The sequence below is a fragment of the Seriola aureovittata genome, chromosome 18 (assembly GCF_021018895.1).
Source record: "Seriola aureovittata isolate HTS-2021-v1 ecotype China chromosome 18, ASM2101889v1, whole genome shotgun sequence".
Lineage (NCBI taxonomy): Eukaryota > Metazoa > Chordata > Actinopteri > Carangiformes > Carangidae > Seriola > Seriola aureovittata.
In genome coordinates this window covers 13,457,109-13,472,359 of record NC_079381.1, presented here as the reverse complement: position 1 = coordinate 13,472,359, position 15,251 = coordinate 13,457,109, and the positions used below count along the sequence as shown (strand labels likewise).

The window sequence follows — 15,251 nt, the reverse complement described above, 5'->3', positions numbered from 1 at the left end:
CGCTGGGGAGTTTTGTGAGAGAAACACAGACAGTACGTTTGCGCGGCCGATTTAATGAAACTATTAAAGCACTTGTCGTTGTGATGGGAGGCCAAACGATGCCCCATCATTAAAGCCTAATAAGGCCAGTCTGCATGTCGCATATTAAACTGTAATTAGATTTGAGCTTGTGACGCAGGACTTAAAAGTAAGACCGCAGGGATGAGGACAGGTGGCAGTGAGCTGGGCAAAAAGACAGCAGGGAAACAGACAGATCACAGTAATTGTGTTGTAAATAGTCTGGGGTTTGGGGAACAGGGAAAAGGAAAACTGAAAAAAAGAGAAAAAAACTGAGACAGATAGCAGAGACTGGAAAGTAAGATTTTAATTGCTTGGGTAGCAAATGCTCAATTGGTATTTAGAGCCAAAATCCTTGCTAAATGTGCTCTTTCTGTTTTTTTCCTTGTCAATGTGAGATTCACTGATATCAAGGATAACTGCTAATCCAGCACCAGGCCAAAGAAGAAATGTTTGCAGGCAAGTTAGGCACTTAGATTCCAGAATCCAAGATGGATATTGATTGTTATTGTTTCCAAATTTCATGTACATGTGTGTATTACTTAAAATACTTCAGATTTCCCTTTCGTTAAACGGGTTTAAGAATCTTTTTATAAAATTATTAGGCTACCTTTACAAATGATTATATTGATGTTAGCCTCCAGCTATCCAAATCACTTGATTTCAGCACCAGATGACTGAAGTCAGGATCTGAAAACATATCAAAGCCCATTTTGTGTAAAGAAGGTGATCATGGTCACTGATCTCTTGATGCATAACAGTAATTCAAGTTGTTACCACACCTATGCCACAGTACCTACAGTAACTGATGTTTTATAAAGCATTGATGATGATAACAAACATTACTACTACTACAAATACTACTATAATTTCTGCACTACTACTAACCATGATGGTCATTACAATAAGTTATTATTGTGGCCATCTATCTTATCTTTGAACAACTTTTGTGACTTTCATAAACATCTGTATCATCTAGAAAATGTTGGAAAACAGCGAGGGCTCTGAGGGAGCGGAGAAGCTGGAGGACAGAGAGCTCCCGCTGCCCTCGCTCCACCCACTCAGCCCAGCTATTGAACATTCATCCTTGTACCTGCCGGGTAAACTGAGTGTTAGTGATGCCATCTGTTAGTGATGAATCACAGCTGCCTGCGCCTATAACTTCTCTGAGTAATGTTTCTTGGTGGCGGAGTGGACTTTCCTAATGAGTGAAAAACAAATGAGTAAAGCCAGGTAGCGGTCTCGCTGATTGCTGCCAACACTTCATTTTCTCTTGGTTATTTTGGTTTCAAGTAACCAGTTCCTCCACATTCACGGCTGGAAAGGGTATTTGATGACCACAGTTCTTCTCTTCAGACATTTGCTCCCCTTGACTGATGTCCAATTCTTTTTCTCTTCCAGCTGATCTCCTAACAGCACCTCCTGACCTGACCTCAGCGGCCGCCATGTACCGTGGTCCAGTCTACGCCCTGCATGATGTGGCTGACAAAATCCCCATGACTAATTCCCCACTGCTGGACCCCCTTCCCAACCTGAAGATTAAGGTGTACAACTCCTCAGGCTTAGTGACTCCACAGGATGACCTGGGAGGGGAACTCTCCTCTAAACTGTCACCTAAGCTGCCGCACTGCCTCCTGGACAACAGCGACAGCACGATGGGTCGTCGCACGCAGACCCAGACATTGCTCCGCACCAGGGATCCATCCTGCACCGCTTTGGGCTCCTTCAGCTCCCAGGGGGGACACCTCATTGTGCCAAACTCAGGTACTGCACCAGACAACGACGGGAAGTGTTGACACGTGTGTTTTGATCTGTAGTTCTGTTCATATTCACCATTTAACCAGGCAACCTGGTTTCATATTTCAAAATATGCAGAGATAAACATTACAGTTTAACAAAAGAATAAATTACTTTTGACTCATCAAAGAGGCTGCATGCTTTCATGTACTCAGTGGCTCTTCCTTACATAAGCATTTAGCAATAGTGTGTGTGCGCGTGTATGCACGTGTGTATACTGAAGGATAAAATGCTCTCCACAGTATAGCTTGACATGAATAACAGACCATCCATCACTCTCTTCCCATGCGCTCTGAAGGGCCACTCTTCATTCATTCATAATAGGCTGGTGATGATGATGTTCTTCTTCAAACTGTTACCCTTAAAGATCCCATGAAATGGGCACTTGAAGCCCTAGATTATTTCTTGGCTGGTTGCCTGGCAACCTCACAGTGACAACAAGACTCCAAGAAGTCAGTGAACTCAGACAAGAAATGGTCCTGATGAAACAGCTACTTATCATTTTTGCACTTTGGTTTTTATACAGATACAGAACTGTGAGCCTCTGAGGTGCTGGTAGGCAGATTTTGTTACCTACGGACAAAGCAAAGCCAGCTGTTTTCCCCCTGTTTTCAGTCTTTATGCTAAGCTAAACTAGCTGGCTGCAGATTCAAATTTAGAGTGGTATCCATCTTCTCATCAGCTAATGGGCATATTATAGCTTAGTTATAAAGGGCTTTGCAAAAAATACAAAAAAAACCCTCTCAGATATCAGATGTCAAACAAGCATGTGCAATAGCAGCTCCAATTGTTAACAGCATTACATTTATCAATACTGGTGGTATTGGTGAAATATGCCATAACTAATAACATGAGTATTCTAATGTTTGATTCTATCTGAAAGAGAGTGTTGTTAATATTTACAAACGCTCTAGTGTTTAGTACATGGAATAAAACCCAACACTGTATGTGTACAGTATAATTCGTGGTCTGCATGTATGAGATCCGAGCTGCCTGTCTTATACCTCACCATCTCTGCCAGGATAACCTTTACATACACACAGGCATGACTTTTGAATATGCTAAACCATATGTAACCTATCAGCGTAGTGACCGCACACAGTATGACTAGAGCTGATGGATACCTGAGGTGTGTGAGTACTGAAGTACAGGTGTACTGTTTCAGTCAGCTTACATTAGCCATGCTGTCCTCACTTCAAAACCATGCGGGCTGCTTGTAACATGCCACAGATGTATGTCGACAGGCTCAGACAAACTAGCAGCAACATTAAAGGATACACCGACTTCTTAAGTTTCTTAAGTTTTTCTTTTTTCGTTTTGATTCCTGTAAAAATGTTCTAAGCTGCTGGTTGTGCTCAGCCACCTCATCATGTTACATAGGCAGAGGGAGAGGAAAGAGCACATTTGATATTTGATCCGTTCGTGTGTCTGGGTAATGAAATATTTTGTGGCACTGTCAGTGGGGCTGTTTGGTATTTTGCATCTTAAAATGCATTTCCGATCTCTTTGAAGCTGTGCTGTGAGGGAGAGTGGTAAGTGTGCTGTGCAAGACGTCCCCGTGGCAGAGTTGTGATTGCCTTTGCTAGCTAGCAAGAGAAGCTGTCTGTCACCTTTTTAAAACTTCAGTACAAGGACATGGGAAATCAATGAGCTATCTGAGAAACATCCCTCCAGACGGAGGAACAGTGTGTGTTTGTGTGTGCATGCATGAGGGGATGTGGGGAAGGGGGGGGGCTGGGTCCTAAAAAACACGTTGGACAGGACATCATATCAAATCAATCTCAGATGGAAAAATGTAAATCACGCTGGCTGCAGCAATATGAGAATGCTATGACGAGCAGAGAGACCATTGATTTTAGAAATGAAATGTCACATCATTTCCTGATGCCATAGGAAAAGGCAGTAAAGTGCTATAGTTTTTATATTTGGGTCTGAAGGGAGTTGGCATTATTGCTATACTTCTTTAAGAAAAATAATTACCACTTGTCACTGGGGCTTTAACTGCTCTTTATTGTTGCTTTACTGCATTAAGATATGCCCATTACAAATTAAACGACTAAACAGTAAACCATTAAATTCCATTTATGCTGGATATATCTTGGATATATTCACCATGTAAACAAACATATGTAATATATAAATATACAAATATTCAGAGTTTTTCTGTCCTGACCTGATGTCTCTCTCTATGCTCTCACTGACTTAAACATTTGAAAAACTCCTCCGGTCAAACTGACAACTCACAACTCTTATATGTGCCTGTTTGTTTGTCTTTCTGTTTTTGTGCTCCCCAGGGGTGAGTCTGCTAATTCCAGCAGGGGCCATTCCTCAGGGCAGAGTGTATGAGATGTATGTGACGGTTCAGAGGAAGGACAACATGAGGTACGCAGCGCTGCCTGCCACATCAACGCCCCAGAGCTGTGTTTACCCCTGTCAGCTCTGCCATGTCACACATACACCAAGACTGCTGTCAAATCATCGCTAAACAGCATTTGTGTGTGTGTGTATGTGTAAGTGTGTTTTTCTCTGTGCACCTCCAGGCCTTCGGTGGACGATGGCCAAACAGTCCTGAGCCCCGTGGTGAGCTGCGGGCCCCCTGGGGCCCTGCTGACTCGACCCGTCATCATCACCATGCATCACTGCGCCGTGTGTGACGGCCAACAGGATTGGCTGATCCAGCTCAAGAGCCAGTCACAACAGAACCAGTGGGAGGTGAGATGTGGGATGCACGATGAAAAATTTGCACATGACTCTGACAGTCATGTGAACTATTAAAATGATGTGTTTGTTGCCTAAAATAAGATTCATAGACAAAATTTATCAGTTAAATAATCCATGCTGCATTTGGTTGAAACTTCTACTTGGCACCGAGCAAAGAGCAAAACACAATGATGAAGTGGAATGGGACAATAGATGAAAATAGCATGTGGGAGGTGAAGGGGATCACCTTCCCCTGCTTTGTTTGTGCAGCTCAGCACTCAGAGGAAACTCCTGTTGCAACCAGGTGCTGAAATGGTAAACCTGTGATAGCAGGGAAAGGGCTGGGACTGTTTTTCCCCCAGATTGTTTTCTTGTACCTTTATGAATGCCTATTTGTGTGTGTGTGTGTGTGTGTGTGTGTGTGTGTGTGTGTGTGTGTGTGTGTGTGTGTGTGTGTGTGGGTGTGTGAGTGGGTGTATGTGTATGTGTATGCTGTGTTTGTGTTTTTGGAAGCCCTGTGCCTGCAGGCTCCATCATTAACAGTGCTGATGATGATAAGTTGGGTTCCTTAGGGCAGCAGTGTGAATGTTTTCTGCCTATCCCCTCTCTCCTTCTCATCCCCCCTTGTCACACACACACACACAGACACATACTCACACACACACACACACACACACACACACACACACACACACACAGAAACAATCCAATTACTGTGGAGATCATCTGCAGAGAAACTACCCTCCAATCACAAAAACTGCTTTTAACTTGTTAGAAATGGTCCAGTTGTCATCTCTCTCTCCAAAATTCTCTGTTAGTAGTCCACCTCAGATAATAATACGACAAACCTTCTTGTAGGCAGTTATTAGCAACTTTCTCTTATCTGTCAAGAGACCATTTCTGGGTAAGTTCTCCTTCCATGTGGGTCGTAAAGAATTCTTATGGGCAGAAGTTTGCTGAGACCTTTTTAAAGGGAAAGATGCTCTAAATATAAAAAATGAACCAGAAGCATTTGTGTAGCAGCAGATCCTAGCATGGCAAGCAGAATGACAAGCAGTAAAAAGACAATACAGCACACAAAATGTTTATTTTAAGGATTTGGATATTAGTCTACATAGGTGTATGGCCTAAATGAATGAGATATAAATTCAAAGTGGGTACTACTCACGGAGGAAAGCTAAGCAAATCCACTAGTGTGAGTCTATGCACGAATATAAGGCAGTCACATATTGAAAATCCAACTACTTCATGACAGCCTATATCCTATATATGGTCCTCAGTCTTTTCATCATTGGATGGTGGCTTGAATAACATCATTTTCAGGAAGTCTCCACTGCTGATGTGATGATATGACTTATGGCACAGAAAAAACTGCCAGACAGCCCCCACATTCCTTTGTGACATTGATGAATTACTTGGGGGCAGCCAATAAAGCTCAGTGTAAACTAAGTATTTTTAAGGAAGAAATAACTATTGATTACATCTCTGACCTGTCAGAAATGCAGATGGTAATATCGAAGGTGATGGCAGCTTCCTTTATATGAGCTTCTCTTCCCACTGAGGCCAGCCTTCATGCGGCATGTGTGAAATATTGCTTTATATGACATGCTCTGTCAAAATATGTTCATCACTGCAGTAGAAACAGGAGAGATGAGCTACTCTGAGGTAATCCACGGATATCATATTATATATATTTATAGCCTATATATATATATATATATATGTATATGTATGTGTGTGTGTGTGTGTGTGTGTGTGTTGTCTTCACCACCCAGTGAGAATAATCAATTCCATTGGCATCCATGATGCCGCACCCCTCCCCCGTTGTTGAAGCGCACACACACACACACACACACACACACACACACACACACACACACACACACACACACAGACACACACACACACACACTCTCAAATGCATACACAGTGTCATTGAGGAAACATGGTGTTGCGATGATGAAGACAGGTCATATAATGAGGAACATGTGGGACTTTCTGCATCAGTAACGCTACAGAGATTTATCCTCCTGCGCCTTTGAAAAAAAAAAAAAAATCCCAGCTGATGATGCAGTCAGAAATTTGTGAATAAATTATGCTGTGTGAGGATGTGTGTGTTTGCATGTTTGATTGTTTGTGCCTGCACACATATGTATGAAGCAAAATCCTACTTTTCCACTGTGTGTTCTAATTATCCCCCAATAAGGAGCCCCAGTACCATCCCCCAGGAGCAGTTAAAGAGTCTAATGATCATCCATAATACTGCTGTTAAACGGCCCAGCTCACAATAAAATACTGTAATTCCTCTTCTGTCTCTCATAATAGGCTGAATTAATGCCAGTGTGCTACTCACAGGAGTGTTTGGATTAGAGAGAGAAAGACACAAAGTAAGAGAGAAAGAGAAAGCAAGATCAAGACAGATGGAGAGAGTGCAAAGATAGAGAGAGAGAGAGAGAGAGAGAGAGAGAGAGAGAGAGAGAGAGTGGGGCACATAAGCCCCCCTCAGACCAGACAGTCTTAATGAAAGAGAAATATGTCCTGGCATTAGTGCTTTTACAGGGGTCAACTGCAAAAGGCCTTGATACTCAGTCTTCCATTACCTCACATACACAATGGTAGAGTATTAGACATGAGTAATACACACATACAAAGTGCAATTTCAAAGAGGACACATCTTACGCGAGAAGGCTGTGACCCCTGATTGTAATTCCCCCGTTGAAATAAAATTTGATTTCAGTTCACTTTCGATTAAACTGAACTGAAAGACCTAAACATGAAACTAGATAAACCGGGGCCTCACCACATATCTGCTTCTCAATTAGCTATTAATATCCCATTTGAGAATGTCATACATGTGACTAGTGACCAATGATTCCACTTTAATAATCACAGCTCTGACAAGTTAAGGTTTTAAAGTACACTGTTTTTACACACAGAAAGTCACTAGATCAATTGTGTCAGTAAACAAAAAATGAATAAACTAAAAATATTCTGCTCAGTTTCAAAACATTTAAATTAGGGAACAAACTGTGCTAGTTTTTATGCCTTTGATGCAATAGCCCTGCATATTGCTATATATTTTATTATGAGCAAAAATGGAAAGAATTGTTCAAATGACTCTCTGACAAAGTAAAACTGCAAATTGGGCTCATTTTCCTGTGTCTGATTATCTCCATTGAATGGTGAATACATAGAGAATTTTTTTTATAGTGCTTTCGATTGAATAGTCCAAATTCTAGGAATGAGAAAGCATCGGATTCGATGTAGAAGAACATAAGTTTGATAATGAGCCTTGGAGACACAGAAGGTAACAGTGAACTGAAAACAGACATAGGAACTTAGGTGGGACAGAGCCAGAGTGACAGATGTGTGCTAATTCGAAATGCTAATTAATCATGTCCTCTTTTGTTTTCATCTTTGTCCACTTTATAATGTTTTTTTTTTTTTTCCAACTGCAGTCACTACCACACAAAATGACAAACCCTTTGACTGTTTCTGGCTCTTTTAGCTCATTATCTCCCACACCTTTCCCTCTCTCTCTCTCTCTCTCTCTCTCTCTCTCTCTCTCTCTCTCTCTCTCTCCCTCCGTCCACACTGTAGGATATAGTGGTGGTAGGGGAAGAAAATTTCACCACGCCATGCTACATCCAGATGGACGACGAGGCCTGCCACATCCTGACAGAGACGCTGGGTACCTACTGCCTCGTGGGCCAATCTCTCAGCGCCGCCACCACCAAGCGCCTCAAACTAGCCATCTTCGGCCCTGTCACCTGCCCTGCCATGGAGTATCACATTAGAGTCTACTGCCTGGATGACACACAGGATGCACTCAAGGTGAATATGCAGCATGTTGCATGTGTGTGTGTGAGGTTATGTAGCAGAAGAGAAGTTAAATGTGTTTGTAAGCACTAATGATGTTTGTGAGTTGCCTGAATTGTTAATGTGTGTGTGTGCGTGTGTGTGTGTAGGCATAGCTAGCAGATGAGGTGTGGGAGGCAGAATGAGAAAGCTTTGTGTTGGTGTGTCACAATGAGGGGATACAAGCATTTGAATAGCGTCTCTGCTCCTGCTAGAAAGATGTAGCTGCTGCGGCAACACAAAATAAGCCAAATTTATCCCTATACTCCACTCTTGTCTCCTCACCTCAATTCTGTTTAATACCACCCTCTACCTATGTGGTGGAAAGATAAGGAAGGATTATTACACTGAGTAGGGGTATTGAACACGGTTATTAAGTTTGGAAATTGGTAATGAGAAGTGATAGTGATCCTGCTGCAAGGACATTGAAGCTGGTTTCAGATAGCAGGTCCAGGTTGAGGTTCATAAAGCCCTGAGGGAAAGTGGTGAATATGCTTTAAAAATAACATTTCATTTGTAAATTTCCATCAGAGCAGTTGCAAGAAACTGCTTGCAACAAACAGGGGGTACAACAACAGTTGGTAGCAGCACAAAAGTAGAAAAGTAAAGACTGTTTTGAGGTCAGCGTGCATGGTTTCATATACTGAGCAAAAAGTGTGTGTTTGTGTATTCAGGAAGTCCTGCAGATGGAGAAGCAGATGGGTGGGAAGTTGTTGGATGAACCAAAGACTCTCAACTTTAAAGACAGCACCCACAACCTGAGACTCTCCATCCATGATGTCCCCCACACGTTGTGGAAGAGCAAACTACTAGCCAAGTACCAGGTAAACCAGTCATACACTCAGTCTTAAACAGTGTCGTGCACTGTCTCCCACAGCTGAGTAACTTCTTCTGTCTCCTTCACATAATCGCAGGAGCTTTCCTTTCAGCAAGTGTGGGATGGTTCACAGAGGAACCTCCACTGTTGCTTTACCCTGGAGCGGTTCTCTATTAGCACCGTGGACCTGGCCTGTAAGATATGTGTACGCCAAGTGGAGGGAGAAGGGCAGATATTTCAGCTGGACACTACACTGTCAGAGGTATGGCCTGATACTTAAGTCCCCCATTTAATTCATGACATTGTGAAAGAATTTTTTCCATGTTTAGATATGAGCAATGCGTCACAAAAATCTTTAAAAGATCAGTGCGACTTTTGAACCTTCTTGTCATCATGAAATTTACATTCACAGATAAGGCATTTCCTCCAACGCTTTCTCTCTTTATTGTAAGAGATACTTGAGTGAATTTACTCTCTCTCCCATGTCCTCTTCCCTCTTTGTGCAACGCTCACAAAGACTGACAGGATGGGAGACATGGAGTCTTGACCCTGCGGCCTTCATATAGTCCTGCCTATGACAGACCAATGCAGAGCAGAGAGGAGCAGAGGGGAGAATAATCACCCTCCAGTCGCGCTGTTCTCGCTTCACAAAGGCCATCTGGCCAGGAGAATAGAGCTTGAGGGATGGAGGAGTACTCAGGCTTTGTGCTCAGTAATGAGATAAATTACAGTACATGTAGTGAAGAGCTGTGTCCCCGCCTGGCCTCGGTTCATTTGTCTCTGGGTCTTGCTCTCGCTTCTGTAGCCAGACCTCCAGCGCTTAATCCTCCAGATGCAATATATTTGAAAATCACTCAGCTTGCATCAATAAATGGATGGCAATGAAATGAATGATTTTCACTTTTTATAGAACCCAGAACCAGAAATTTTCTGTGCTACAAATCAATTTGAGCTACATTATGTTTCGTTTTGTGAGATGCTGTTAAATTATGTTCATGCCGCCTGCAGCCTGAAAGAATGCAACTGCTAGAGTTCATGTCTCCGTCAACCTCTCTCTTTCTCTCTCTCTCTCCCTCCCTCCCTCTCTCTCTCTCTGCAGGATTCCCAGAGTATTGACACATCTCTGCTGGACCCCGCCAGTAACATCACCACACTGGTTGGGCCCAATGCCTTCCGCATCCCTGTCTCCATTCGACAGAAGTTGTGTGGCAGCCTGGATGCACCGCAGACCAGGGGCAATGACTGGAGGATGTTGGCCCACAAACTTAACCTTGACAGGTGGGTAGAGGAGCAGGGCAGCCCAAGAGAGAAAAGGAGTGTGACTCAGACTTAGGCTCTCAGTGGCCACAGTCTGGCCACAGGAACAGGCTGTCATCAGTTTTCTTATATATTTATTTTTTTCTTTTGACAAGGGTAAATGAAAGAGATGAAATGATGAAATAAGAGTGACTTTTTATGTTTTTGAAATTAGAAAAAAAATACAGAAGCTCCCTCTTCTACAAAAAGTTAAGTTTCAGATCTTTTTTTTTTTTTCATTATAAGGAGGAAACAAGATCGCAGGGGGAAATAAAAGTGTATATAATGAATCTCTTTTTATTTGATTGTGAATGTGATAAGCATCTGTTGAAATGAGATTAATTGAGCCGGACAGAGAGAGAGAGAGAGAGAGAGAAAGAAAGAAAGATAGAATGACGCTCCTCTTTTCAAAACGTCATCCACGTGTCTTTGATAGTGTTGTGTGTGTGATGGAGGTACAGTGTGTGTCCATTTATAAGGTCCCAGCTCAGTGGGGCGGCCTTATCACAGGCAGCAGCTGCAGATTGACGAGACCACTGACAGAGTGTGGCGTGGAAATAAGGGCGAGAGCAGGGGAGAGACTTGAACTGAGCTCATTCACAGCCTACACCGATGACTCATACAGAACACTAGTTTACAGCTTGTTATTTTCCATTTTTATGTTTATTAATGTTTATCATATTAATGATGATAAAAAGAACTGGAATTCAAGTGTTTATTTTGAATACCATAAACTGGGTCAACAGATTAAAAAACATCTGTGTGAAAAATAGGATTTTAAAAATATCATTTGCAGCATAACCACTCAGTTAACCTTTTTAAAGGGACTCTGGTGCTTAATCAGCAGCTCATTTGCATTTTATCACTACTTTTCTCTTAACTTTTTATAAATCAGTTTTTATTTTTTGTGCTTTGCAGAGAACTGCAGAGTACTGTAAACTACAAAAATCTGCAATGTCTTGCCGCAGGAACCATAAAAATTCAGATGAAAGTCAGTTTAAACGGACTGACCACTTCAAAAAAAAAAAAAAAATCTGGGTAATATTAATGGAAAACCTGAAAAAAAAGAAAGGAAGAAAATAACCACTTATTCTCACACCACAAACGCATATAGGGATATACATCAGTGCTCGTATACAAATGCTTTCCTGTTGTGACTAGGTTATTTCCTTGTTGAGGAGAAAGGCCAGTAACCACAGGGAGAAATGGATTTTGCATTAGAAAATACCTGTACAGATGTCAGCACCTGTCGTCTAGTTCAAGTAAACCCTTTCCTCTCTGTTAACCATCAATCAACCAATTGTTATACATCTGTTTTGTCACAATCTTTCATTCAGGTATCTTAACTACTTTGCCACCAAATCCAGTCCTACGGGAGTGATCCTGGATTTGTGGGAAGCCCAGCATTTCCCCGATGGCAATCTCAGTCGCCTTGCCCAGGTACTAGAGGAGATGGGACGCCATGACAGCCTTGTTCCTGCAGCGACTGAGCACTGACATCTGCCCACCAGGGAGTGTGACATTCCAGGGAGGAAGAAGACATAAAAAGAAAATAAGAGAGGGAGGGGGGGTGCCTGAAAGCAGGAGAGTCATTTGGCATCACAGTGACAAACGCACGTACACACTCATAGACACTGCGTGTCTGTGTGTGTGTACACTCAAAGAAGTAAGAAGATAGAGACAGCTAGGTCTACTCAGCCATGACCCAGTTAAACATTGGCAACAAAGGGGTTTAAAAACTTGGGAGGGTAAACAAGACTCTGTCAGTCATTTCTCTCTGGCGGTTCCTCTCTGGTAGAACGACTTGATATTTTTCGGCTCTGGTTTCCTTGGAATCAGCTGTCCGGTTATTTGGATGGACTGTGTGCACTATGTGGATGATGTCCTTGCCCCATGCCAACAGCCTGAATAGTGACACCCAATCAGAGGTCAAAGGATCCAAGGAGCACGGCTTGGATCAGAGGAAGCATCTCTCACTCTCCAGAAATCCGTCTCCATAGCAACTCCATGGATGAGTATGTGTTCTGTGATAACATTGTATTTAATAATATGCCTATTTATACATATCTTTTTTTTTTTGTATTTTATGCTGCCTGTTAGGGAATACTGTGTAGTGTCCTCACGTTTTTGTTTCTTCTTTCATTATGTTTGACTGTATCATAGCACCCCCTGGTGGACTCTTACAGTAATGACTCATCCTGTCAGCCACACTTACATGTACAGAAGGAAATCAATGATGTAACCATTTTACAGATTTAGTGTTGCTGTCGTAACTAAAATGAAAACTTTTTAATTCATGTTTTGTATAATTATTGATTTTCAAGTATGTGCTTATTTAGTTGCAAGTCTTTTAAAATATTTTCCCTAAGTTGAATTGGTTGTTTTTTCTTTACTTCCTTTGTTTTTTGCATGTTTTTTTTTTTATTAAGTCATTGGGCTAATTCCACCAGTCTATTGCCCCTAGATAGAAGGCGATCAACATTACTTTCCCAAACTGACTAAAATTCATGACTGATGCTGATGACTTGTGTGTTGTTCAAGACATCATCTATGTGAATGAGACCAGGCAGAGATGAGAGGTAGATCCTGTAGAAAAAGGAATCAAATAAGTATATTTTTGTAGGACCAATGCAACTGAATACAACTGCTTTTTACCAAATAATTGACATACAGTGTGTGCAGTTAAATTTAATACACAAAGTGATCATCTAAATGTCGAAAGTCATTTCAAAAAGTGTCATTTCCTGTGTTCAGGACTGAGTGACATTCATTTGTGATTTTGGAGGAGAATGGGAGATTTTGACTCAGACTTCTGTGGTTGTACATTAATGACAGAAGCCATTGATATTATGATGACACTGACTCTGTGCATAAAAATTAGTGATAGTTGTAAAATGCAACATTCCTTTGATGCAGCAGCACTTGTGACTGTTCAAGTGTTCTTGGTTGTTGTTTTTTTTTTTCGTTTGTTTTTTTTTCCTTCTCAAATGGCAGTTGTCCCAGTTTTCGTAAAGCCGTCTATGCAAACTTTGCATCCTTTTGAAACAATCTTTACATTCTCAGTGGGCTAGCCTTTGCATTCCCTAGTTGTTCCTCAGCTTCATGATTATTATTGTGTATAGTGAGAATGTAGCCTGTCTGTTCCGGCACTCATGATGTTCCGCGCAACTGCTTGCATTTCATCTGTCAAGTTATTGTACAAAGTGTAAGAAAGAATTTTTAAGACTAATAATAAATTATATTTATATGCAACATTGGAAAGGCTGAACGAGGAGCTTTTTGTCTGAATTGTGTGACGGAGCGACACAAATCTTACAGTCGTGGGTGATTATAAATAGATGAGCATTCAAGACACAGTCGTTTTATTGGGGAATGTTATCCAGATCCACTCGTACACTCTCATAATCACATATGTACAGATTAAATAAGGCACATGCCATAGTGGTAGAGTGGACGGGATGTATTCTGTACACAGAAATCATCAAAAACATATTTTAACATCCAGAAAGGCAATAATTATCAATATCAATAGCTCAACTATTTACAAATGAATTGCGAGTGGAAAGTAGAGACAATGAGGGAGAACAAGGCCTAATATGTCTCGGCTCTGGAGGCTTGAAGGACAATGAGTTCACAAAGCCATCAATGATCTAATAGCCAGAGGGCTTCTTATTGAAATAAAATGTACTTTGAAATACTATATAGAAAATTCTGTTTGTGTTTTTATTAATTTAGTCTTTCTCTGCTTTGTTCTGTAATAATATTAATAATAATAACAATAGTAATAATAATAATAATTACATCTTTGAGGTCACTGGGCATGAATTAGACATTTCTTTGGATGGATGACAGTCACAATTAATGGAATTGACAGTGAACTGAAAGACAGTTTACAGTCTGCTAAGATATTACAGCATGCAGTGACTGAGTCAAAAAAAAACAAAAAAAACAAAAACAAAACAAAACATGAAGGCAGCTGTGACGGTACAAAAGACTGCACATGGAATACTGCTATATGGCTTTCGAAGGGCAGACCAGGAGCTTCCTCTGTACTGAACTGATCAGAGGAGTTTCAGTCCTCCTCTCCTGCGAGGGTCCCTGTCTGCCTGCCCACCTGGACAGTCTGGACCTGACAACCACTCAGCTTTCACAGAAAGCACGACCTGAACGCTTTGTCTGAGGCAGAGGTGACTCAGACAATGGGAGGTCAGATTTCCCCAGACATAATAAATCTTCTGCCTCTCATTTTTCTGGCTCCCTGTCCACCATTACGTCCATCACTCATTCTCCCTGTCAGTTTCCTTTGTCCTATCATTCACAGACTCTTATTTTTTCCCTTTCTTCTATTGGCCAGTGTAAGTGGCGCTGTGCCGTTGGCAGTGACAAGTCTCTAGGTGATGAGAGCATCTCTCTTGACGCTCTGTCACATTTTGATGTCTTGGGACTCTAACATCTTTGCCAGGGTCTTCTTCACCCTCAGAGCTGTGAGGCGAGAGGCCGGGTTGTGAGCCCAGCACTCGGACATCAGTTTCCCCATCTGTCGCAGACACTGTAGACACACATGTACATATACATTAGAATATAAAAATATTCAAACAAACTTTAAACTCTAGTGTTTAAAATAAAGGAACTATAAGTACCACGCTTTATAAGGGAAGTTTGTAAGTAGTGATAAATCATTAATGATTAAATATTAGCAATAAGACATTTTTAAGACCAATCCTTC

At 41.5% G+C, this 15,251-nt stretch overlaps 2 protein-coding genes across 4 annotated transcripts in view; one reads left to right on the top strand and one right to left on the bottom strand.

Annotated features, from left to right (window-relative positions):
• unc5cb (unc-5 netrin receptor Cb) overlaps positions 1-13,779 on the top strand; it is a 111,923-nt gene extending 98,144 nt beyond the window's left edge. For all 3 annotated transcript variants that reach the window (XM_056402949.1, XM_056402951.1, XM_056402950.1), the window contains 8 exons: positions 1,459-1,821; positions 4,149-4,236; positions 4,395-4,566; positions 8,155-8,388; positions 9,087-9,236; positions 9,327-9,491; positions 10,329-10,507; positions 11,863-13,779. In XM_056402949.1, the coding sequence (XP_056258924.1) occupies positions 1,459-1,821; positions 4,149-4,236; positions 4,395-4,566; positions 8,155-8,388; positions 9,087-9,236; positions 9,327-9,491; positions 10,329-10,507; positions 11,863-12,022 (1,511 nt within the window). In that variant the 3' untranslated portion in view covers positions 12,023-13,779. The remainder of the gene's footprint in view (positions 1-1,458; positions 1,822-4,148; positions 4,237-4,394; positions 4,567-8,154; positions 8,389-9,086; positions 9,237-9,326; positions 9,492-10,328; positions 10,508-11,862) is intronic.
• bmpr1bb (bone morphogenetic protein receptor, type IBb) overlaps positions 13,475-15,251 on the bottom strand; it is a 68,682-nt gene continuing 66,905 nt past the window's right edge. The window contains exon 14 of the mRNA XM_056402955.1: positions 13,475-15,074. Coding sequence (XP_056258930.1) covers positions 14,949-15,074 — 126 coding nt within the window. The 3' untranslated portion in view covers positions 13,475-14,948. The remainder of the gene's footprint in view (positions 15,075-15,251) is intronic.